The 27841-nt window shown below is 32.2% G+C and overlaps 1 protein-coding gene across 1 annotated transcript in view; it reads right to left on the bottom strand.

The window, feature by feature from the left end:
- CRYBG3 (crystallin beta-gamma domain containing 3) overlaps window positions 1–27841 on the bottom strand; it is a 120595-nt gene that overhangs the window by 57260 nt on the left and 35494 nt on the right. Inside the window, exons 4-8 of the mRNA XM_074192306.1 lie at window positions 10452–15360; window positions 9028–9075; window positions 8674–8789; window positions 7244–7391; window positions 538–674 (exon numbers count right to left, since the gene is read on the bottom strand). Of these exons, the coding sequence (XP_074048407.1) occupies window positions 538–674; window positions 7244–7391; window positions 8674–8789; window positions 9028–9075; window positions 10452–15360 (5358 nt within the window). The remainder of the gene's footprint in view (window positions 1–537; window positions 675–7243; window positions 7392–8673; window positions 8790–9027; window positions 9076–10451; window positions 15361–27841) is intronic.

Below are 27841 nucleotides of genomic sequence, written 5' to 3'. Positions count from 1 at the left end.
GAAAGGGTATATTTGTTGCTTTACTCTGCTCCTGTATTTACTGGAACAACTTCTATTCAAACACTAGTGGATTTACCACTATTAAGCTATGTAGCTATAAACAGCATTCATCTCTTCAAACCTCAGTTTCCTCATTAGCAAAATGAAGATTTTTTAAATGTATTATGAAAAATATACTTTGCAAATTATAAGATGGTACATAAAAATGCCATATAGAGGTGAGTATACTACTGCTGTTGCTGCTGCTGCTGCTGCTGCTGTTACTGCTCCTGCTCCTGCTCCTACTGTTATTACTACCACCACCACCACTATTAAGATGTCTCTGTCTCTTTTGGGTAACACTAAGATGGTGAACAAAATGACAGAAAGGCTAAGTTTACATGTAGAACTAGCCTCCACCCAGTTAGCCAGGCAGATGGATAAAAATAATTGGCTCTGTTGCCGACAAGTCTGTATAACTTCTTGGTTGACCTAAAGTTAGATTTTTATCTCTCTCTTATTCCAAAGTCACCATTATGAAAGCAGATGGATACTTACACTCCTGCCCTTACAGCAAAAGACAATGATCTTGGTAAATTAAGTTCCTCTAAATTGGCAACTGATCTTTGTAAATAGATAGGGCAACATGCTGCATCAGATTGTGGGCAAAGTTCTATTTCTGGAACACTGCAGTCCTGAATAAAAAAAAAAAGACATTAAAGTTATCTAGAATTATTCAGTTCATAATACTAGAAGTATAGTAACTGACTATTCATATATACATATATACATCTTTTCAGTATCATTTGTCATCTTTTAAAATCAGTAACATTCATAATAATGTTACAAAATAGAGCCTAACAGAATTCAATATGAATTTTGTTGCAATTCAACAACATTCAGTCACTATGCAATAGTAATATAAGTATAATTAAAATTAACTTCATGGAAGCAATTCTATGGTAACATAAATATATAGAGATATGTATATATCTCTATATATTACTTTATATAACATAACATATATATACATATATATATATGTATATAACTTTTATTTGGTAGGGATCATGGATTTGGGGTTGTACCTTAATTTACTTGAATTATTTTTCATTTTTCTAAAAAAGACTTTTTATAACATGCTATTTTTGTCCACATATTAAAATTCATATTGTTTTGTTTACCAAAGACTATCATATTTTTATTCCCCAAAGATATTTTATTCTCTTTTATATGCTGTAGATTTCATTAATTTTTTATTTCTTTTATCAAAACATATATCCATATCTATCCTTCTTTTTTCACCCATACTATTATTATTCTCAGTTTCTAATTCTTAGATTTACAGATAAGTCTCTACTCTTTACTTTCCCCACTTAACTGCATCTTACACACTACAACAAATTTAAGCATCGAGTAGTTTCCATATTGGCACTTCTCTACTCAAAAAGTCCTACTGATAGCTTCCTATCATCTATAGGTCCTACATGTAATTTGGTTTCAACCTAACCAGACTTTCTAATTTTCCTTCAGTCTGCTGGGCTCCTTTTGGTTCCTTCAATATATCATATTCCAAGGTCTTCAAAGTATGGTCTGAGAACTTTGTAAGAGGTCCATGACATCAAAACTATTTTCATAATACTACAAAGATCTTTTCATTTCTAATACAGTAAATATCAATAGATAAAACCTACATAAACAAAACCTCTTGGGGGTTGGTCTTCAATAATGTTATTTATTTATCAATAATATTTAAGGGTAAAAAGGAAGCCTGAGATCAAAAAAATCAGAACTGCTATCATATTCATTTCTACACTCAAACATTTGTTTATTACACAAACATACAAGTATGTAACTAGGTATGTATGTATGTATGACACCCTTCCATGTTAAAAAATATTCTACCACTCTATGACTTTCCCAGTTCACAGTAATCTTTCTCATTTCTTTGAGATTTTACAGCACTTCTTTTCTACCCCATACCATAAGCATTTAATTGCATATGATTTTTTGCTATTTCCTTTGTGTAAGTCTTGTCTAACCAATTAGAATATAATATACTCAAGCCTAGAGACTATAATAAACTTTTTTGCATTACATAAAATGACCAGCACATAATGGAAATGGAGATTTTATTCAATAAATACAGTCACTAGAATTAAGAACTGTGAAGTTTCAAAAACAGTTGACAGAAATAAGTTTTATAAAGACACAAAAAAGCATTAAATTCTTATGGGATTATCTTTTTTTTTCTTTTTGCAAGGCCATGGGGTTAAATGACCTGCCCAAGGTCACACAACTAGATAATTATTAAGTATCTGAGGCTGGCTCCGAACTCGGGTCCTCCTGACTCCAAGGCCAGTACTCTATCCACTGTACCAACTAACTACCTGCCCCCTTAAGGGTTTATCTCAACAAAAAGTTTTGAACTTCATACTTCAGAGATCACAACTTCCTGAACTTTATTTTTCTACCCATTTTTTAAAACATTATAATCTCTAGAAAATAGTTTCTCAATGACCTCTAGGCCCCTTTCAGCTCAAAATCTAGGAACTTATGATCCTATGGATATGAAGAGAAACCCAAGTAAAGTAAAATTTTCAATTCCTCCCTAAAAGTTTTTTGTTAAAATATAATATATTAATAATATCCAATTATAAAAGTATTCTTTAAATTATAAAGAGTTGAGTATTTCCTTTCTTGGAAGGCTTTAATCTAGTTCAATTCAAAAAAAATCCCATATACCTACATAGTGCTACATAAGTTTCTTTTGTTAGTTCAGTCATAACACAATAGAGGGCTAGACATATTGAAAACACAGCTACAGGGGCGGCTAGGTGGCTCAGTGGATAAAGCACTGGCCCTGGAGTCAGGAGTACCTGGGTTCAAATCCGGTCTCAGACACTTAATAATTACCTAGCTGTGTGGCCTCGGGCAAGCCACTTAACTCCATTTGCCTTGCAAAAATCTAACCCCCCCCAAAAAAAACCCCACAGCTACCAGGGGGTGGCTAGATGGCGCTGTGGACAGAGAACCAGCCCTGGAGTCAGGAGTACCTGAGTTCAAATCTGGCCTCAGATACTTCATAATTACCTAGCTGTGTGGCCTCGGGCAAGCCACTTAACCCCATTGCCTCGCAAAAAAATTTTAAAAATCCAAAACACAGCTACTTTAATATCTCCCCAGAGGTCTGTAGTAACTGATCATATACTTGAAATGTTCTCACAATTAAGCTTCCATTGTATTATACTATTCAAACAGTGTTCATTTTGGAGGGGAGGAGGTTAAGAAGAAGGGGACCCATCTGAACTCATAATGCCAAATATAAAACAAGAAGAATGAGGAGTTGGAAGAATTATAATGGATAGAACCCATAATATTTAATGTAACACTAAATTTGTCATTTTTTTCTAAAAGCTCAATTTATTGATGTATCTTTTATCTCTACTACAGATTAAGAAAAGGGTTCCTTTTTTCTATATCACTCTGTGGTTCTATTTAGAGAGTGGATAGTGAAGAAGCATTTTGTTTTCCCTTTTTAAAATTTTCTACATAAAACTGTTAAAAAGAAATGAGCATTTACATGGTGCCACTATTTGCCAAAGACCAAGTGATTTTTTTTAGGTTTTTTTTTTAGTTTTGTTTTATTTTTGGCAAGGCAATGGGGTTAAGTGGCTTGCCCGAGGCCACACAGCTAAGTAATTATTAAGTGTCTGGAGCTGAATTTGAACTCAGGTACTCCTGCCTCCAGGGCCAGTGCTCCTAACTGCTCCTATATATATTAAAAATTGTGCCTATCTTTCAGCAATATCTCAGAATGCTCAGAGACCTTAGTTAAGTGATTTTTATAAATATTATTTGATTTTCTCAACAACCCTATGAGGTGATGCTATTTAATGTCATTAGCCCACATGAATAGCACCTTTGTTGTTTTTCAGCAATGGTGATGATTGTTATTCTTTGTAATCTAAGAACGATGGCATGACATACACATTATATCTTGATTAAAGTGAGGGGGAATGTTGTTCAAAGACATCCTTCTCATTGCCTCTTCCAGAACCATCTACACCCTGTTGCCTATTAGTATAGCAAGCAGGACTACTGGCAATACAGTGAGAGGCCTTGGTCATTTAGATATGGTTCCTCCCATGTGACCATGATCTTGGTGAACTTAGATTGATGTTAAGAATTTATTTCCTTCTTCCAAAATTACCTCATGACCAATGAAACTTTTTTTTTTAAACTTCAAGTGCTGAATCCTATAAAACAAAACCACTTTGGTACTAAATCACAAAATTTCAGGGTATAAAATAATTTTTGAAACCTTACAGGTCACTTATAACTTATCTAGAGAGAACTGTCCCTAAGTGATTAGATAGTCTATTATAAGACTTTTAATGGGGAGGAACCCACACTCCCTCAAAAATTGAGGTCACATTTCATAGTTCTAATAATCACTAAATTTACCTTGTTATCAAATCTCAATTTTTTGCTTTGCAACTTCCATTTACTGTTCCTTGGTCTGGTCTTTTAGGACAAGCAGAATAAGTATAATCCCACCTCCCACATGACATCCCTTCAAATAATCATTTGCAGATAATAATCATCATGTCCTCCCTCCACTTCAAGTCTTCTTTTCATCACCTAACATGCCCAAGTCTTTCAAATTATTCTTATACAGCATGCTCTCCAATTCTCTTTTTAAAACCGATTGTTCACTTCTGGCTATAATCTAAATCATAAATATGGTTACTAAAATGGCATACTTAATACTCCAGATGCAGTTTGATTAATACAGAATGCAAGTTCTGTCCCTTGGAGGCTATCACCTCCTTTCAATTAGGATGCAGCGTGGGGTATGGAATATTGAATTTGGAGCTAGGAAGATTTGTATTCAAAACCTGCCTCAGACATATACTAGCTGTATGACCCTGGGTAAGTCAATTAATTTCCCTGTTTCTCAGATTCTTTATCTGTAAAATGAAGAATTGGAATTTACAAGTCATTAAAATCTCCAGATACTTTTTCAAACTATTAGCCATGTATCCTCTCATCCTGTACATTTTTTTTACACAAATATAGAATTGTATAGGCTAACCAGGTGGCACAGGGATAGTACTGGAGTCAGAAGACTCATCTTACTGAGTTCTCTTAATAGTTGTATGACCGTGAGCAAGTCATTTATGTCTTCTTGTCACAGTTCCTCATCTGTAAAATGAGTTGGGAGACAGAACTGGCAACCACTCCAGTATCTTGACTGAGAAAAACCCCAAATAGGGTCACAGTCAGGTACAAGTGAAAATTAAACAACTAAAAACTTTTACATTCATCTCCAATACAGTTCATCTTATTTAGATCTGGATTACTGTTCTAGCTAATAATCTTTGGATCTGGACACAAATGAAACTTTATATATTATTCTCAGATTTTTGTCACATGTAATTCTGAGCAGTTGTGTATTTTATACTTTTATCTAAGATGCTAATAAAATTATTCATTGGAGCTATCTTGAAATAACTCTATAGTCACCTATTTTTTTTAAACAAAGACAGAATTAGAAATACTGCTATACTGTTCCTGTAGATTGCTATCTCTATGCTGATGATCTTCAAATCTACCTCTCTGCTGACCTTTAGTATCATATCTCCAACTTCCTACTAGAAATTTCAAGTAGATATCCAATAGACATCATGAATTCAACATGTTCAAAGCGAATCTCCCTTTTACTGCTGAAGGTTCCACCATCCTCCATACTACCTAGAAGTCATTCTTGACTCCTCACTCTAATCCCACATACACAGTCAGTAGTCAAGACCTATTCTTTCCATCTTTGTAACATCTCCTGTACACACTTTCCCCCACCTATTTCCCCTCTGACACTGATAGTGTAGGCCCTCATCACCTCAAGCTTGGACAATAACAGTATTTGGACCATATCACAATAATGAAGTAGGGCAAAAAAAAGTGTGATAAATTTGAAGGGCTCTATGTATGCATTTATGTATGTGTATATATATATATATATATATATATATATATATATTTATACATGCATTGTATATACATTTATATACATGGGATATAATTTTTTTATCTTTCATGTTTTTTCCTAATCAATTATCTGCATTTCAGTTATCATATGTTACTTTTTTCTTCCAGTCACATTAAATTCCTCTTAAAACTCTAGACTTTCACTTTGCAGGTTAATTTTTATATGTACATATACATTTATTTATATATGCATGCATGTATGTATTCATGTATGCATGGCCTAATCTGATAAATTAAGAATTTTCATCAGAATTATTTCCCTGTTGTGCCTTTTCTATGATCAAATCTCATAAAGCATAAACCAAAAATTATGATCAATGAAAAAACTTTATAATATTCAGAATCCCAAAGAGAAAAGTTGAAGAATTTACAGAATTCAGAAATGAACTATGGATTCATATAAAATTATTTCACTGCTTAATGACAATCTTGTTTTAAAAATTCAGTTAAGAAGCTGCTACAAAAGTAGACAGCAAAGTTGTTATCAGAGGATTTGCCCAATCATAGCAAAGATAAAAGTTTTCAAGTTGCAAGGAATATCTGAAGTGATATTATAGACCAAAGACAGTTATAACTTAGCACAAAAACCCCCCCAAATTCCACAAATTCAAATGTGACTTTAAACCTAGAGATTCTTATTAGAAAAACACAAATTAAAGGCTCAAATTTTATTTTTCCTTTCCTGTATAATTTTCCTTTCATATAAAAACCCAAATGAAAAACCCTCACAAATACCTCTACTGTAGAGACATGACAATACTCATCCACTTCTGAAGCAAAATACTGGTAATTTTTAGTGTTTGCTAAATAGATAACCAAAAAATCTTATTTTTCCTTTTCTCTGAATAATTATATTACAACATTTAAATATATATCAAAATCACATCTTCAAGCACAAATATTTAAAGGAAAAAAATTAAACTAGCAAATTAAATTGGGGTGGCTAGGTGCTACAGTGGATAGAGCACTGGCCCTGGAATCAGGAGGACCTGAGTTCAAATGTGGCCTCAGACATTTAATAATTACCTAGTTGTGTGACCTTGGGCAAGTCACTTAAACCTCTTGCCTTGCAATATTGTAAAAAATAAAAATTAGCACTATTAGTATCAAGTATTAAAATTTAAATTAAAATATGTTTAAAATATGAAATATAACTAGATCCCTCTCCACATGAAAAATATTCAAAATAAAAAAATCAGAGCACTCTAGATACCTTTGATACTCTCTTGATTGAGCCAATAACAAAGTTTCTTGTATGGTGCTTTTTACTCCGAAAAATCCAGTCACGATTGAGCACTTTTTCTCCTTCTTCTAAAACACATTTATGACCTTGGAAATGTGGTTTCTCATATAAAATCCAGCTAAAGTTAATAGCAACAACAATAAAAATCAAGGTACACATAGCTTGTTTTAAGATATTAGATAAACACAAAAGGATATTATTGTAAGTCATAGCATACATCATGTCTGATTTCCTTAAATTTTTATAGGGTTTGTCTTTTTTCCATGACAAAAATCCTGCTTCTAAACAGGATGTATTTTAGTCTTTACCAATGAGACTGCTATTAAAAAAAAAAAAAGAACAGATTTGGAAAGGAAAATATTTTTTGTCAGACACACACACACACACACACACACACACACACACACACACACTCTCTTACACTCATTTTGTGTGCACACAAAACCACAGCCCAACTTCAATAGCTGATATGTATTACAAAAGATAAAGTCAATTACAAATTTTAAAATTTATTTCAATGACAAGGCAGGCATATTATTAAAAGTGCATAAGCATATTATTAACATATACTAATAGGACAACCTGAAAATTTTCTATAACATTCTATGCTTCTACTAATTTTAGCAAATCCTTATGAAAATATTCATTCTTTAGTTATTACTAAGGAATGAAAAAAGAAAAAAATAATGTTTTCTATTACTTTTCTATTTCATGCAGCTTATTCAACAAAAGACAACTAAGCTACCAAAAACTACAGTAATCAATTTTTTTACCATTTGACCTCCACATTTTTGAACATCTTGCTATTTTTCTGAATATTTTCAAGTGTGGGTTAAAATGGCCAAGGTGATATAATTTTACTTGATTAAAAAACTCTCGTATATTAATACCATAAAAACATAGCTACAAGTAATGTTATGATACTCTGAATGACATACTGCATTGGCATATGAATGTGATTTAAGAGTCAAGAAGATCTGGATTCAGATATCAACTATCAGTGTAAGCACTGACTTGTCACCTCATTTCTATAAATAACAAATTCCTAATCTATAAAATGGGAATAATAATAGTACAATCTCACAAGACATTTTCTGGATCAAATGAGATATTGCAAGTAAAGAAATGTATAAACCTTAAAGAACTACTACATACATGTTAGTTCTTATCTACGGATGGCAGCATGGCTTTATCAAGGTAGCTGAATTGGCTTACCTTTTCTGCCAAAAAGAAAGGAAAAGAATATTTACCATATCATAAAAGTCTAATTAAAATGTTAGCTTCTATCAAAGAAATTATGAGAAAAGGAATATATACCTTTAAAGATATGAAACAGATATAAAGCAAAAGTATACATTTCAGAAAAGAGACTTTAAAAAATTCACATGAGGGTTGCTTACCATCCTCTTATAATTCTGATGAATACTCCATTTGGAAAAGTCCAGGATGTAGCATTAAGAATGCTATTGTAAATCTCTTGTTTATACTTGCTTCCATGAAGGTCATAGATAACCATCTGAAAATATACATAATTTAAAAAATGCATTTGATTTTCAGAAAAAATAAAATATGCATTAAAAATTGTTTCTAAATACACAAAACAATTTAACTAGTGTAGATGCAAACCTAAGGTAAAACAAAAGCCTTTTGAATCACTAAAAACAATGTTTAAAAGTTCCTTTTTCCTCTGCACTAAGCATGCCTCTCTTTTCTCTGTACCTTCATGTGAATCTACAGAAAATGACTATCTTTACCTTGCCAGGTCTGGGGTTACTTCTGAGGCTTTGTTTATCAAAGGGATTCTGAAATCATAAAAATAGAAGAAATCAGTTTGTTGGATTACAAAATTTTCAAGTTCGGAACCTGAAAAACTGCTTTACATTACAGTTACTGAATGATCTTTAAAGCATTATTAATCACAACATCTGACCAACCCAGGAAAATGGAGATTAAATATCTTGGCAATCCTAATAAAAGTTACATCATCTCAAATATTAGTAAAAAACCAAAAAGCAAAAACAAATAGAGAAGAAATTCCACATGTAGAACAACAGTTTATCCAAAGAAGAAATGAGAACATTTAAATGAAGCAGAAAAGTAATTGCATTTATAAAATATTGTTCTAACTGAAAAATATGAGCTCTAAACCAAATTTCAGTTGTATTTCTCTAAACTGTCCTTAACTGTGCCCTGATCTGTATATCATAAACTTTCCACATGAATAAAGCTGTAAAAGGTAAACAGTTATTTATAAAATATTTATAAAAACTATGATTTCTCCTCAGTCACCTGTTTCTTGTCTGAATTATCAGAAATGCCTTAATATTTTAAGCAATATCAGCATTCATAAGTAATCGTGCATTTTACTGTGTTATTTTTTAAACTTCAGAGAAAGTGTAGGAAAAAACTTATGATAAAAGAAGCTAATAGAAAATGAATTCTTTTATTCTTAATTTGAATATGTGTTTTTATAAGAGAAAAAATAGAAAAAAATTACAAATTCTTTTGTGACTTGGGAGAAGTTGGGAGTTTGAAGTCCTCATAAATATACATACATATATGTTTTCAGGACACAAATATGGACAATTATAAATATATACAAGAGAAAGTCACAGCCTTCCAGATATTTTATCTTGAAAACCTAAAAATATTCTCACCTATACTAGTTTGAAAATTAAATATCAGCAAAGAATTGTACAATAAACTGCTTCTTAGTATTTCAGCATCAATATTAAATAACTGGGAGTATTCTTTAATGTAATAATAATAATAATAATAATAATGCATCCAAAATTCCACTAAGATAAATAAACATACACTTCAATTATGGGATCACTATCTTCAAGGCTACTTTTTTAAAAATTCAGATCTATATTACTGCTGAGAGATTCAAGTGAGATTAAAATTTTTGCAATACAAAACAGCAAATTGTAATTTTAGAGTTCGTAAGGATGAGAAAAGTTAGGTGACACAGATGACATATGGCCAATATGTAGCAAAGAAGAAATTGAACACATCTTTATAACACTCTTAATGCTACTTTAAAAATAACAAAACATCCATTGAACACACCTCATCAGAGTGTTCATCAAATATCTCAATATGATCTTAGACTATTTTTTAAAAAAAATAACATTTTGTCATATATATGATTAAATATTCAAGTAAAATAACTCACCTCCAGACAAGTACTTAATTTGAGGACTGGTTCCTGAAGATTGCCTCCAAACCTGGGTCCTTTCTCAGGTGATAAGGTTTTAGTAGTTTGCAAATATTGATTATAGACACTCTTGAAAGATGAATGCAATTTAGATGTGAGGTCGGATTTTTGAGGGAAAGCACCTGGTGCATGGGGAAGTAAGGACCTGTCTGGCCATAGGACACTTTGCTGAGTAGAGGTAGTGGGTTCATTTGAAAGAAAAAGTGACAGCTTGGAAGATTTAGATCCTTCTTGGTCCTCTCCTTGATAAACTGTAGTTGAGCAATCTGGAAGTTGAAAAGTAACATGTTCTCTCTTTCCGGTTTTAAGAATAATCTCTTTATGTTGTGATCCCTCCTCATCCTCATCTACCAATTCTTCATCCTCTGTCTCAAGTTTTTGTCCATCAAAATTCATCCTTAGACGCTCTGACACTGATTGGAGAAGGGATAACACAGAGGAGGGCTGACTAGCACCATCTCTTGATTTTGCACTAGATCCCCGGTGACCTGGTGAGACTTCACTAGATAAGATATCTTCCTGAGAGCTGTCATCTTCATAAATTGGAGATAAGGCTATGGGATAAACTTTGTATCTTTTTGCCTCTACAGATAAGAATATTTCAGAAATGTCACTATCAAACATCTCACTGGATTTACTTTCCTTTTCAAAATGATGAACAAGGTCAGTTCTACTTTCAGATCTTTCACAAACCAGAACATGTGGCAGACTATCGGGGGATTCATCAGGAAGCACTAGACAATGTGCTCCCCCTTCTTCTGCAGATAAACACCGACCCTGTTCTTGAAGGGGTTCTTCATACAAAATGGTGAAAGAAGAGTTACTTTGTTCATCTTGTGGCATAAAAGCTAAACGTGATTGTTCATTTACAATGTCATAATCCAGACCTCTTTCTTTACCACACTCTGAAGTCATACATAGATTCTTTTCTGTCCTTAGCTTGGAATCTTCAGGTAAAAAATCTACTGTTATACAGTCAATGTTTTCTGTACAATCCTCACTTAATGTAGGGAATTTATATCCCTCAAACTCTAACTTAGTTTTGTTGTCACATAGCACCACACTTTCCTTTACTTCTATAGCTGTTGTTTCAGTTTTTCCCAAATTCCCTTCAGTATCCATTTGATATACTTTTTCCACTTCCAACATGGCAGGTATCACTTTACTTTCCCCAGTATCCCCTTCAGCAGTCTTTTGGTTCATATTTGCTATTTCCAAGATAGTGGGTTTTGCCACATCAACTTGTGTAATATTCAATGGATTATCATCTCTGTGTTTTTTTTCTATTTTTAACTCGTAGGGTATCTTTGAAGCTTTCCCAACATTCCCTTCAATCTCCTTTTCAAATGCCTTTTTCATTTCTAGCATGACAGGTGTCATTTTGTCAGTGTTGCTTTTAAATGGTTTTCCCATTTTGAAATTGTCAGGTGTGCCTTCTAATTTTGTAATATTTAATTCACTTCTATATGATTTTCCCATTTCTAACACTGAAGGCATCAGCTTATTTTCTCCTGCATTTAATTCAGCATCCATTTTGTTTGATTTCCCTATTTCTAACACTGAGGGCATCAGTTCATTTTTTCCTACCTTTAATTCAGTACTTTTCTTGAATGCCTTTCCCATTTCTAGCATGGGTGGTGCCATCTCAATTTTGCCTATACTAAAATCAGCATCTTTTCTGTGTACTTTCCCCATCTCTAACACAGCAATAGGCAGTGATTTATTGCTGTGTCCTGGTGTGCATTTTTCACTAATACATACAAGACTATCAGAAAAACTGCTTTTGGATGTGCTAGGTACATGAGTATATACTTCATCATTCATTAAAGCTGGCCATTTGAAATTTAAACCAAGCTTTCTAGTATTTTCTTTCTGAGTTTTATGGTTACCCACATACTCTACTTGAATTGGTACCTTTTGCTCTTCACTTTTTTCATCATCTAAATCTTTATGAGATATGTTCTCTGATAGTAAAACATATGATTTTGGCAACTCTACACCATCAGATTGTTCCAATCCATTTCCAGCATGTAAAGTTTTTTGGTAAGGCACTATTTCTCTTATTTTAGCTGAATCTGTGTCATCATCTAAATTACTTTTAGCCAAAAGACTTTTTGATTCTTTGTTTTCACTAACTTTAATTATGTTTTGGGATTCTGGCTGCTCTAAAGTCAATCCTTTAGCTATATAATGCGGTTTAACAATATCATTGTTCAGAATCTTTATGGCATTGGTCATTTCAGTATTTCTGTTAGAGTTTCTGGGCTTAGTTTTTCTGTAATGACCATCTATCAGTTTTTGTTGGGCACCACAAATCACCTCACTGACCAATTCCCTAGCTTTGATTATTAATAAATTAGACATATCCATTTTATTGGTATCAATAAGGAGATTCCTCTCACCAATAGCAGTTAAAACATAGGCCTTTTCTTCTCTTTTGTATTCTGACACATCTTCAAAACTGCACTCATCCAAATGATCTGGTAGTTGAATCAGTGTCTTTTCTTTTTCTTCTGATTTTTTTTCCCCAATGGTCTCTTCTTTTAGGGTAAGTGCATCACATCCCTGGTGATTAACCCCTATTTGCGTGGACTTTAGATGTTGTCTCACAATGTCCAAAATTATACTAACCAACTTCTCAGCCACTTTAACTAAATCACTGTTGGAGTCCAGAGGTCTGTCCTGCGCTCTTTTCCTTGTTCCTGTGTCCTCAGCTGATGCTTCAGAACACTGTTGACTTGAGCTGTTAACTGACACTGTAGCACTAGCAACTGTTTGAGCATCAGCTTCCATACCATTTTTCAGCACCGCAGCAGTTAGATAATTAGGACCTCCCTTTCCCGTATGAATCTTAGATACATCTTTGCTGTGACAATGATACAAGTCCATTTCTGCCACTATCTGGTTAGCTTTTTCAAATTCCCAATGGTTGCTTTTAGTGGACATCATCATAACTAAAGAAGTATCTTCACATGAGAGTTCTGTAGTAACTTTGAAAATTTCAAAATTACCTTTAGGTTTAGATGAATTTACAACCATGCTAGCTTCTTCAGGTTTATTGGTGGAATGTGAAACACTGTGAGAAGTGTCACCTAATAAATTATTTTTTTCATAATGTCTCTGAAATGAGGTTGCTTCTTCTGCTCTAATCATAGAAGAAACCTCAAGAGAACTTTTGGCTTTTAATTTAGAAGTGATTTTTGTCACATTGGTATCAGAACCTAGAAACTGTAAAGTGTCATCATCTTGGAATTTAGGTAATATTTCAGAGGAGCTATGCCCTATTCCAGATTTGTCAGAAATTGTTTTAGTGCCATCAATGTTTCTAGATACATGAGGACTGAGAGCAATTTTATTCTCATCATATGTCATTGACTCTATGACTTGACTATCATGACTATGAGGCAAATCCTCTGCCACATCACTCACAAGAACAAATGGCGTTTCACTTTGGGATCTATAATAACTTTGTGATGTTGCCTTCAGGTGTTTAGAGTTGGATGGAGAAATCTCATCTTGGTAAATCTCTTTGAAATCAAGCTCAGGCTGCACTAGATTAGTACTCTCCTTGAGTGTTGTGGAATGAACAATTTTGTCTTGTTCATGCTCTATAGGAGGACTCATATTCTTTAAAACTGGAGCTTGACATTTTTCAAAAGTGCCACCCTCAAAATACAAGCTAGGAGTTGAATCATAAGAATCAACCTTTTCATTTTCAAGGATGGGAGATGTTTGTTCATTGCTAACATCTGAAGTGCCAGGTAAGACTTTGGCCATTTCAAGATTCTCATATTCAAAGGATGATACCAAAATATTGTTTCTATTAACTACTTCAAATTTCAGTTCAGGTATTATGCTATTTTGTATATAATCTACCTCTAATGATTCATTAACAGATTTTATAGAGGGAAAGTCATTTTGAATCATTAAAATGCCTTGAGACACTTTATCTGATGGTCCAGAATCAAAGTTTTTGTCTTTAGCTGTAAGACTATAATTAGTATCTTTTGGTAAAGATTCAACTGTTACATTTTTTGCATGTAATATGTTAGCTGAGGATAAGGATTCACTAGCTGAGATTTCTTTTTCTTTTGTGTTTTTTTTGACTTGCATATTTATTTGTGAGTCTTGAATAACTGATCTGCTTTCTTCATTCATATGTTCATTATCTGATTCATCTTGATTAAGAACAACATTGCTAAAGTGATCAGATACTGAACATTTACTCTCTGGCAATTCCAATTCATCATGTAAAATTGTTTTACTTGGACTTGTCAAATCTTCACATTCTTGTTTGACTGTTTCAGAGTCTCTATTAGCTAAACCTACATTCAGGTCAGAAAGAACTATACTTGGAGGTTGAAAATGTTCTCTTTGCTCTGTTCTTTCATTCTTCAAAGACTTGCTTTCTGAAGTGGTTTTTGGATTCCCTGTCTTCTGAAAAGCAGGATTTTCATGGTCTTTGGTATTATTTCCATGTAACACTGATCCTATAATATCATTGTCTATTTTGTAAACTGGTACATAATTTAAAGAATGATTATAACAAGACTCAACCATAGAATTAGAGACAGTCTCAGTAGCTGATGGCCTGTTTAATAAAGATTGCTTATAATTACTGTTATTTAAAAAGGCATCTTTTAAAGGATCTTTGAGTGGATCTGTGTTATTGTTGATTGATGAATCTGGAGAGATGACAGTCTCAGATTCACTTCCAGTTCCAGTTTTAGTAGTTGCACTAGAATCAGAAGTTTCATCTGCTCTTTGTATGGAAGTCAAAGTCTCTAATTTGTTCTGTTTCTTCAAAATTTTCAAAATATGTCTGGGACCCCGATAAGTTGAATATGTTATTGAAGATATTTCATTTCTATAATGAGAAGTTTCATAGTATCAGAAAAGGTAATATATTACATTAATAGTAAAACTTCATATCTTCAACCATTACTCAAAACATCAATATAGGACACTCAATTCCGTAACCATCAGTTGTACAGATAAAAACCAAAGTCCCTGCACTTAAAAAGCTTATATATGTTAGATCATTTTATCTTTACAAGATAAATGTTAAGTAAATCAAATAATTATAATAATAGCTAACACTTATATGTGCCATGTACTGTGTCCTCACGACACTGGCAAAGGGGCACTACTTCTCCCTATTTGTAGATGAGGACACTTTAAGACAAACAGAGGGGAAGTAATTTGCTAAGGTTCACCCAGCTAGTAATTGTCTGTGGCCTGAATCTGAACTCATGTCCTCTTGGTTCTAGATCAGGTGTTTTATGCATTGCACCACCAAATGGGTTGGTTTTCTTTTTCCTATGTTATAGATGGGATATACAAAGATCAGAAAGGTTTCAATGATTTATATCATTTATCGCTTAGCCAGTAAGAGTTTACAAAGGAGTCTACTGACTCTACATTGCATCACAGCTGTTTCCCTTTCTATGTCAATTTAAAAACTAATCTATTAAAAAGCTAACCCTAAGCAAGTATTGACATTAAACCTGGCTATAATTTCTCTACATTACTTATTTTTAAAGGAAGTGATAAGACAAATTAATAATGCTACAATTTCATAATGACCATTTAAAGTACTTAGTACTTTAAAATATCTTTTACATATAAATACTTGTCATGCATTACAAAGTACAGTGAAGTAGAATTTAAAAGAGAAGCCCAGTATATAGTTGAAAAAGTACTGAATTTGAGGCTAGAAAGAACATGAATTCAAATCTCCCTTTTGACCCTTAGATCATGACACTAAATTAACTTCTCTGAAACTCAATTTTGGAATTTTTAAAATAGGGATAACTCCTTAGATATTTTCTACCTTGCAGAATAGCTATTAGGAATAATTAAGATCATGGATACAAAATGTCTTACAAATCTTTAAAGCACTAGAGGAACATTTAGCTGTTAATATCATTAAGTTGTCTAGTTCTACCATGATCTATGAGTTCTTGGTTGAAAAAGCTGATTCATTTTTCTAGGACTCAGTTTCCTAATTTGAAAAATAAAAGGGATGTTACAATTAGAAGGAAAACAGAAAATTAGGATACAATTTTTTACAGTCAATGTTTCTGACAAAGGTCTCATTTATATAGAGAACAAAGTCAAATTTCTAGAACCACAAGTCATTACTCAACTGATAAATGATCAAAGTATATGAATAGGCAGTTTTCAGATGAAGAAAGCAAAACAAGTTATAGTCATAAGAAAAAAAATTCTCTAAATCACTTTGATCAGAGAAATGCAAATTAAAACTGTGAAGTTTCAATCACTTCACACCTATCATATTGATCAATACAACAGAAACGCAAAATGATAAATGTTGCAGAAGATGTAGGAAAATTGGGATACTAATGCATTGTTGGTCAAATTGTGAACTGATCAAATCATTCTGGAGAGCAATTTGGAACAATACCCAAAGGGTAATCAAACTCTGATTCAACAGTTACCACTATTTTGTATTCCAAAGAGATCACAAAAAAAGGGGAAAACTCCCACATATAAAAATATATTTATAGTACCTCTTTTAGTAGTAGAAAAGAATTGTAAACTAATTTGAACCAATCAATTGGGAATGGCTAAATGAATTATGGTATATGAATATAATGGAATATTATTGTTCTATAAAAAATGTGAGCAGACTCATTTCAGAAAAATCTGGAAAGACTTATATGAACTGATACTAAGTGAGAAAAACAGATCTAGAAGAATATTATACACAGTAACAGTAACATTATACAATGATCAAATATGATAGCCTCAATTCTTCTCAGCAACATAATGATCTAAAAAAATTCCAAAGAGCCCATGCTGGAAATAGCTATTCATATCCAGAGAAATAACTATGGAGTCTGAATACAGAGCAAAGTATACAATTTTCACTTTTTGTGTGTGTGCGGTTTTTCCCTTTTGTTCTGTTCTTTCTTTTCACAATGTGGAAATATATTTTACATGATTGTACAATGCAACTTCTTGTTGTCTTGGGGAAGGGAGAGGAAGGAGAAAAATTTGGAACTCAAAGTCTTATAAAAATGAATGTTGATGAGGTAGCTAGGTGGCACAATGGATAGACCACTGGCCCTGGAGTCAGGAGGACCTGAGTTCAAATCTAGCCTCAGACAATTAAGGTCTAAGGCCTGTGACCTTGGGCAAGTCACTTAACCCCACTGACTTGCAAAAATACAAAAAAAAAAGTTGAAAACTATCTTTTCAAGTAAAAAAAATGTTGTGCAAGTGAATCTCCAAGGTTCCTCTTTCTACATCACACCCATCTACTATTTCTATCTATATAATTTAGTTGTCTGGTATTTTTTCCAATATTTAAACATTTGTATTTACAGCTTTGAGTGCCAAATTCTATTATCTTCCTCCCTTCTTCCCTGCTCTGAGACAGTAAATAATTATATAGTAAACAATCATATGCAATTATGTGATGTTTCCATATTAGTCATTTGAATATGAGATGATTCATGTGAAAGAAAAAAATGAAAGTGAAAAATAGCATGCTTCAATCTGTATTCAGTCAACATCAGTTCTTTTTCTAGAAGCAGATAGAATGCTTCATCATCAGTCCTTTGGAACTGTCTTAGATTACTATATTGATGAGAATAGTTAACTCACTGTCAATCCATCACTTCATATAAGTCTTTCAGGTTTTTCTGAAATCTTCCTGCTTGTCATTTTATAGTAATAATACTCCATTATAATCATATGTCACAAGTGATTCTTGGTTGTAATCCCAACTCCCTTGCCTCACAACATATCATATTCTAAGTCCTTCAGTTCTTTAATGTGGAAGCTACCAAATCCTGTGTAATCCTGACTGTAGTCCCATGATATTGAATTAATTCTTTTTTGATGATTTATTATACTTTCTCCTTGATCTGTGAGCTCCGGAATTTGACTATGATGTTTCTGGGAGTTTTCAGTTTTAGTATCTCTATCAGGCAGTGATTGGTGAACTCTTTCAATTTCCATTTTGCTCTCTAGTTCTAATCTATCAGGACAGACTGATAATTATTCAAAGATGATGTCAACTTTTACTTTTTTAATTTTATCATATCATAATGTCTTAGTAGTTTTCAATTGCTGAAATCTAATTTTTAAGGAATTATTTTCTTCACTGAGCTTTGTATTTACTTTTTATGTATGCACCAAGTAATATAACATCCAAATTCTTAGAGGGAAAAATTGAAGGAATTACAGGAAGACACAGATTGCAAAACTCTATTGCAAATTATAGAGAGAATAAATTATTTCATCCTTGATAATGACAATAATAAGACAACACCCCAAAACATGGAATACAGTCAAGGCAGTTATTACAGGATATATCTTTAACTGCTTGCATGAATAAAATAGAGAAAGAGGAAACCAATAAAATAAGCATGAAACTAAAAAAATTAGAGAAAGAACAAATCAAAACTCCCCCAATTAAATAAAGTAGAAATTCTAAAAATTAAGAGAAATTAATAAAATTGAAAGCAAGAAAACTATTGAACTAATAAATAAAATTAAGAGTTGATTTTTATGAAAAAATCAATAAATTTGATAAACCTTTGGTTAATTTGAATAGAAAAGAAAATCAAATTACTAGTATCATTGAAAAAAAGGTGAACTCACCACCAATGAGGAGGAAATTAAAATACAGAATTATTTTGCCCAATTATATGGCACTAAATTTGATAATTTAAATGAAATGGATGAATACTTATGAAAATATAAGTTTCCCAGGTTAAATGGAGAGGAAATTAATTACCTAAATAACCTTCTCTTAGGGAGTTCAATGATAGCTTGTTGAATTTCTAAAAAAAAAGATCTCCAGGACCAGGTGTTAATTCTATTAAGCAATTAAGGAACAATTGCTTCCATCTCTATATAAACTCTATGGAAAAATAGGTGAAGATGGAATTCTGCCTAACTACTTCTATGACACCATTATGGTGCTGTTATCTAAACCAGGAAGAGTCAAAACAGAAAAAGAAAATTATAGACTAATTTCCCTAATGAATATGGATGCAAAAATCTTAGCAAAGTGATTACAGCAAGTTAACAATAGCCTAATACACTATGACCAAAAAAAAGGATTTATCCCAAGAATGCATAGGAAAACTGTTAGGTTTGTTATTGATACAGTCAATTATACTAACAGAAAAAGCCTTTGACAAAATACAGCACCCATTCCTACTAAAAACACTAGAGAGTGTAGGAATAAATGAATTGTTCTTTAGAATGATTAGCAGTATCTATGTGAAACCATCAACAAACATTTTATGCAATGGGGATAAGTTAGAGGCATTCCCAGTAAGATCAGGGTTGAAACAAGGAGGCTTGTTATCATCACTATTATTCAGTGCTGTATTAGAAATGTTAGCTTCAGCAATAAGAGAAGAAAAAGAAATTGAAGGAAGTAGAATTGGAAGTTAGAAACAAAACTCTCACTCTTTGAAATTGACATGATTGTATACCTAGAGAATCCTAAAAAATCATCTAAAAAACTACTAGGAAAAAATTAGCAACTTTAGCAAAGTCCAGGATATAAAATAAACCCTCATAAATCCTCAGTATTTCTGCTGAGGAAGATACAGCAGCAAGAGCTAGAAAGAGAAATTGCATTTAAAGTAACCAGACAATATAAAATACTTGGGAGTCTACCTGTCAAGGCAGACTCAAAAACTTTATAAAACTACTATAAATCACTTCACACAAATAAAATCAGATTTAAATAACTGGGCAAACATCAACTGCTCATGTATAGGCCAAGCTAATTTAATAAAAATAACAATTCTACCTAAATGAATCTACTTATTTAGTGCCTTACCAATCAAACTTCCAAAAAATTAATGAGCTAGAAAAATTGCAACTAAATTCATATGGAGAAACAAAAACTTAAGAATATCCAGAGATTTTAATGAAAAAAGTGCAAAAGAAGGTCATTTAGCCTTCTCAGATCTAAAAGAATGGGAAATTTAGTGAATGCCTATCTATTGGGCAATGGTTGAACAAATTGTGGTATATGTATGTTATGGAACACTACTGTTCTATTAGAAACCAAGAGGGATGGGATTTCAGAGAAGCCTGGAAAGATTTGCATGAACTGATGTTGAGCGAGATGAGCAGAACTAGAAGAACACTGTACACCCTAACAGCAATATGGGGGTGATGATCAACCTTAATGGACTTGCACATTCCATCAATGCAAAAATCAGGGATAATTTTAGGATATGTGCAATGGAGAATACTATCTGTACCCAGAGAAGAAACTGTGGAGTTTAAACAAAGACCAAAGTCTATTACCTTTAATTTTTTTTAAAGTGTCTTATCTACTACATAATTTTCCTCTTTTATTTTCTCCTCAAGGTTATAATTTCTCTCCCAACACATTCAAATTCGATCAATGTATAGCATGGAAACAATGTAAAGATTATCAGACTGCCTTCTGTGGAAGAATGGGAGGGAAGGAAAGGGGGAGGAAAAAATTATAAAAATTTAAAACCTCATGGAAAATGATAGGTAGAAACTACTATTGTATATAATTGGAAAACAAATAAAATATTAATTAAAAATTACCTCATATGTCTAAATCCTGTACCCCATTTCGACCTTATCTTGGTATAAGGTGTGAGATGTTGGTCTATGCCTGGTTTTTGCTATACTAACTTTCAGCTTTCCCAGCAGTTTTTATCAAAGAATGAGTTTTTAACTCCAAAATCCGGAATCTTTGGGTTTTTAATCAAACAATAGATTACTATAGTCATTTACTGTTGTCTCTTTTGCACCTAATTTATTCAACTGATCCACCACTCTATTTCTTAGCCATTATCAAACAGCTTTAATGACTGATGCTTTATATAATACACCCATAAGGCATTAGTAATAAATCTTGATAAATTGAATTTTATTTGGAAAAATTTCAATCTTAAACCTCAGCTTTCTTACTTGCAAAATGAGTGTTGAACCAGAAAAATCTTTCAATTTTCAGGTAAAACATAAAACATTTTTCTTCTATAAATTAAAGCTCATTTATCAGCTATAAGCTTCTTGAACATAACGACAATTTCTTTACATTTATTTTCAGCACCATTCCATGCATCAAGATAAAAGAAAATATTTACAATATATCAGAATATTTTGAGGTTCAATTTATATTATGTTTGTTTTTAAAACATGTAGCATCCAAATTTCAACTTTATCTTTCTTAAATTATACCGTTAGAATGGAAAATAAACTCTGGTTCTTCTTAGTTTATTCTGTCCAATATTTGGGGGGGAGGGAACCTTTCAAATGAGTTTCTAATCCACAAGACTTTTTACACACAATTTAAAGTGCCTACATTACTTTTTTTTTAAATATTCTATCTCTTCCTAACTGGTTAATAGAAGACATTCAGCAATATTTTTATATTTAACTTTCATAGAACTAGAGAAGGGCAAGGAGAAAACAACAAATGGTCAAGAATAGCACCTGACCTTGGATCCAAAGCTATGTCTCTCATCATTGTGCTTCTTAATGACAGAAGGAAAACTTCTTTGTGAACACATTTGTCATAGAAAATTTTCTCATTAAATACTAGGATACAAGCTTGTGGAAGGCAGGGACTATTTTATTTTCAGTTCTGTTAACACCTAGCAATGTACTTTATACATAAAAAGTATGGTATAAATAAATGTTAGATGAATTTAACATAAACAATATCCTTCTTTGGTATGAGATGTGTATTGGAACAGTAATACTACAAAATAAAGACATGAAAATGAGAGAGGGTTACTTAAAATTTGCTCATGCAAATTAACTTAGTTGCTAAATTTTCTAAGTAAACCTGAAGAATATAATTTCTTTGCTTTTCCAGAAAAAGTTCTGGAACAAATTTCTTACCACTATTTTCAAACTGGCGTCAGAGTTTATATTTAGAAATTTTATTCAAAATCCATTAATATGCAGCTCTGCCATTAAGACAAATAATAATAGGCAGTAGTTAACTTTAACAAGTGGGAGAGTTCTGGTCTGAGTCTGACTAAGTAAGGCCAGTCCTCTGGTAGTTTAAGTTCAATACTGGAACAAAATGGAACTTTTGCAGATCAAGGAAAAAAATCAGTTGAACTTGCATTGGTGTAGGGGTTAGGATATTGCTCTTACCATAAAGAGGTGGAGAAGTTATAGGGGAAAACTTTTATTTCTTCTATCACTTAATCCAACTTCTAGTTATTATTTAGTTAAATAAGCCTTCATGAAATTTTAATAATTATTTCTCAATAGACAAATATTACCAAGTACTAGAGAATTTAAATTTGTAAGCAACTCTAAAAGCAAATCTAATTGAATTTTAATTTTCCACATGCAAAAAGAGGGAGTGGACCAATTTTAAAAATTATTTTTAAAAGTTATATTAGCAAGATTGGGGGAGAAATTGTAAAATTCAAAATTAATAAGGTCTTTCAAAAAAGTTATATATGATTATTCTCAATTTATTCTAGTCAAATATTTCATGTAGTCCTAAAATATATATTTAGAGTTAAAAATAAATTCTAAGTATTTATTAAAGAGTTGATGTATAAAATGAAATATTTATTGAAATTTATATGAAATTAATGATTAAAGGAAGACTTAGCATTTCTTTGGAAAAATTACATTGCCAAACTATAATGTATTTTCCACAAATCATCTGAATTGAAGACTAAGCAATTACTTTTACTAATCTATGTATCTACTAGCTACTAAAATCTTAAAGCATCATTGTCAAATATTTTATTACAATTACATACTGATTAGTACTACCCATTACAAATTAAGTGAATAAAAATGTACTAAGATTCATAAAAATGAACTTGTCTTGACAAGTTTCTTTTTAAGATTAAACAAACAAGGGCGGCTAGGTGGCATAGTGGATAAAGCACCAGCCTTGGAGTCAGGAGTACCTGGGTTCAAATCCAGTCTCAGACACTTAATAATTACCTAGCTGTGTGGTCTTGGGCAAGCCACTTAACCCCATTTGCCTTGCAAAAACCTAAAAAAAAAATTAAACAAACTCCATCTGAATGAACCAAAAGAATAAGAAATTAACTATGAACACAAAAAGAAAGCTATTAAAAAGATGAAAAGATTGATGTTAAAATACTGTTAGTCAAATTTCACATCGTAGTACTAAATCCATTTAGGAAAGTCAGTATTGTCTGTGCTAAATATACTCATTAAAGGTCAAGTTGTATGGGGGGCTGTTGAGTTTGAGTGCTTGTTTTCTTTATTGGAATCACTGATTCCCAATGTCACATCTGTGGAAAGTCACTAGACTTTATGTGACTTTTTTTCAAATGATAAACTAAGAAAAGCTGTACAAGGAATATTAAAAATAATTTTATCCTCTAATTTTCACATCATAGACACTATGAGTACAGATACAAAAATAAGTCTTAGTCTTAGTAAATCCTTCCTCCTCCCCTCTAACTTATCCCAAAGACAATTCTTACTGCAGCCAAGGAATAAAGTTGTCTTTGATTTAAAGTAACATTTGAATAATAAGAGTGAGGCCTAAAATGGCTTTTAGTTTTCTGTAGTTCTTTGGAAAAATTACTATTACATTAAGAGTTCTGGGGGCTTTCACCAAAAAACAAAGATGCCATTCATTTAAATCAAAGGAAAGAGGTGGTAATTTCTATCACATAAATTAATACAACATTTAGAAATATTAAGCAGGTTTATAAAACTGAATAGTAAATAGATACTTTCTGGATCTACTGGCAGAAATATGATATACAACTAACTTTTTAAATAATTAAATTTTATTATCTATACTCTTCTATCTTTTCTTTTTAAATTACTAATTGTAACTTTAAAAACTCCAAGATGTTTAGGAACACAAAATCCTCTCATGTGTGGAACTCTTTCTTTTAAAAATCTGTTTTCTAAAAGATCAAGACAAGACTGTTACATACCTCATTTTAGCATTTAACTGCATTTTGCAATTATTAACCAGTCACGTACCACACTTGACATGTTATAATTCAGTCATATACATAATATGATTAAGCTGTCCTTCCCCTTCAGAATTTGCTCTTTCCCTTATTAAAATAAAAAAAATTTAAAGATTTATACTCTCAAGAAACAAAACAATGAAGAACTAAAATATCTGCACCTTCATGTTGCTGTATGAAAGGTTGTTCCTCTGAAATATCCTCCATGTAATTTCTCCCTCAACTACACAATGGCCTAGCTTTTTCACAGGATAACACTACACCAATTCTACAAATATTCATTTTTCTCCATTAACCTTAAACTGCATAATTTAATCTCACAAATTCCATCTTTGCTTTTCTTTTTAGGTTTTTGCAAGGCAAGGGGGTTAAGTGGCTTGCCCAAGGCCACACAGCTAGGTAATTATTAAGTGTCTGAGGCTGGACTTGAACTCAGGTCCTCATGACTCTAGAGCCAGTGCTTTATCCACTGTGCCACCTAGCTGCCCCAATTCCATCTTTCCTAGACAAAAAAAAAAACAACAAACAAACCTGAACTATGTCACAACTCAGGGTAGTTTCAACTATTTGCCTTCCTAATTTTTTGAACAAATTTTCCCAATAAAATAGTATTTAAAAAAACTTTAGAAAAATAAAGAGTATTATCAGTATTATCTGACCAGAATATTATCTGACCAGTCAACTGCAAAGAACCATTCAAGTAAAGATACCGCACCCTCCCAGCCCATTCATTTTATTCTTTCATATACTTTCATCTTTGCAAGACACTGTTATCTACTAAAATAAAACAAAATTTCATCTGGAAACATAGCAGTAGTTTACAAAAGCATTTTTTATACCTTTGCAATAGATTAAACCACTCAAGTTGTCTAACAAGGAAAATCTTTATAGTAATTGACCATTGGACATTTATATGAGATTGAGGCCACAAGCTAGACAAAAAAATTAATCTAAGTTCTATTGAGTTATATCTCTTATATAGGCCATCAAATTATAATACCAGCGCCTCATATTTACATATCATTTTTAAAGCTTATAAAGTACTTTCTTAATAACATTCTTATGATCTGGGTAAAGAGGAAATGGCAGATGTTCAGAGGAAAGATCTCTGGATTTAAAGAGGACTGGTATTCAAAATTCCTAGCTCTTCCTCATTACTTTATGCATAATCTTGGGTTCAATTTATCTAAATCTAGGATGCTGCAACCCTCATTGATATAAATTGTAAATAACTCCTTGTTACAGATTAGAAAACTGAAGCTCAGAAAGATTAAAGGCTCAGGTCTTAAACCAGAAATAACTATTCTATGTCAGGTTTTTCTTGAGTCTAGGTTATTAATTTTACAAAAATATTCCTTTCACAGTTCCATCTAATTTCTCTGCTATCCTTTTTCTCTCCATCTACCTTAATAATACTTAAACTTAGGTTTTTATCATCTGATCTCTTTGTCAAAGTTTTAGAAGCCATTGTCACCCAGAATGTATTGAAAAATGAAATTTAAACACCTTTAAAATGTAAATGTATGTTAACTGGAATCATAAATCCAAATCAATAAAAAAAGTTTTCAGTAACATATTATATAGAGAGGTAACTCAACTTTTTTTTTTCCTGTTGCTTTTATTGAAGGATGAGAACAGAAATGTTGTGGTGGGGCAGTATTCAACAATTTACTGTTAAAAATTAGTTACAACTTTAGATCAATTTAAATACCATCCCTTTCCCAGAAAAGATTTGTGACTGGAGAAGGGAGCTGGAAAATCTAGCCATTTCAAGTGTTTCACATGAAAAAGTCAATCAAGAAGGACTTGTGCAAACAGAATGAATGACACTGCTCCTTCTGGCCACATATAAAATTTTTATCTAATTAACTCTAAGCAGATAAAACTACCTACTCTGTCTCTGAATAATAAATGAACACTCCAAAAAATAGTGACAAAGAAGTGTAAAGAGTTTATTCTTCTAGAAAATTAGCATCTTTTATGGGTCACCAATGAGACGATAAATCCTAGATTAGAAAATGGGATTCAGGAAAAATATTCAATTTTAAAAGAAGGACTATAAGGAAAGGGGGAAGAATGAAAGAAAAACTAATAAAGATGAAAATGAAAAATCCGAATGTTAAACAATTAAAGTGAAATAAACGATATATAGGAAAATAAGGAAAAGAATTAACACTGACATTTCTGAAATAACTCTCAGAAGAACCATATTCTTTATCAAGATGGCAACCATGTTTTATTGGTTACCTTCTCTCAAGCTAAATAATTCTCAATTAAGAGATTTCTCATATCTTTTTTTTCTTTCTTCTTTAGTAAAATGTGAGTTGCATATGTAACTATAAGAAAGCTAATCCAGTTGCTACTGAAATGGTCAACAAAATTCAAATTCCTTTTTTCAGAGAAAATTTTATAACACTGAATAGAATCCATTTAAATTAGAACTTCAGCAAAAAGACCAACTTTGCTTCCTGAAAGTTAAGTTTAATCCAGATTGTTATTAATTAACATTTATTTTTTTTTTTTAACATTTACAAAGTAAACTGGCAACTAGTGGTGTAGAACACTGGTCTTAGAATCAGGAGGACTGGAGTTGGAATCTGATCTCAGACATTTGACACTTACTAGTTGTGTGAACTTGAGCAAGTCACTTAACCCTGATTGCCTCACATCCAGGGTCATCGCCAGTTGTCCTGACTCATGACTGGCCACTGGATCCAGGTGGCTTTAGAGGAGAAAATGAGGCTGGCTACTTAGCCCAGCATTCCCTCACTCAAATCCAACTCATGTGCTTGTCATGGCATTGCCTCCCTGATGTTATGGTCTTCTTCAAGAATGAAGGACAAATATTATTATTATTATCATCATCATCATCATCATCATCATCATTATTAATTATCATCATCATTATCGTCATCATTATAATAAAGAATATTATTCTCACAGTATTGGGAAAACTTTAGACATGAATTAGCTGAACTAGTAAAAAAATTCAGAACTGTGACTGAAGTCACTTTCCCTCATATTGTCCATTAGCTTTGTAATACTGTCAGTTAATTCCTGTCTCTGACTCTCATTTTCTACATGTACAAAAGGAGAAAAATAATTCTTGCACTACTTCATTCAAAAAGTTATCTGGAGTATCAAAGGAGGTATGATGTTATCATTACTGCTTTTATCACCAAAACATTCATTAGATTGAAATATACCATGCAGAGGAAAAAGTGGTAAGTCAAGAGTTTTTCTTTCTATTTCAGTCCAGTGAAGAAAGACTTAAGAGGCTGAAAAAGATACAGGAAACATAACAATAAAGAAGGGGTCCCACTGTGTCAAAGCAAGAAATGTGAAAACCAACGTTCTTTCTCCCAAAGT

The sequence above is a fragment of the Macrotis lagotis genome, chromosome 6 (genome assembly GCF_037893015.1).
Source record: "Macrotis lagotis isolate mMagLag1 chromosome 6, bilby.v1.9.chrom.fasta, whole genome shotgun sequence".
Classification (NCBI taxonomy): Eukaryota; Metazoa; Chordata; class Mammalia; order Peramelemorphia; family Peramelidae; genus Macrotis; species Macrotis lagotis.
The sequence above is the reverse complement of the archived record's forward strand: the minus strand, read 5'-3'. Positions and strand labels throughout refer to the sequence as shown.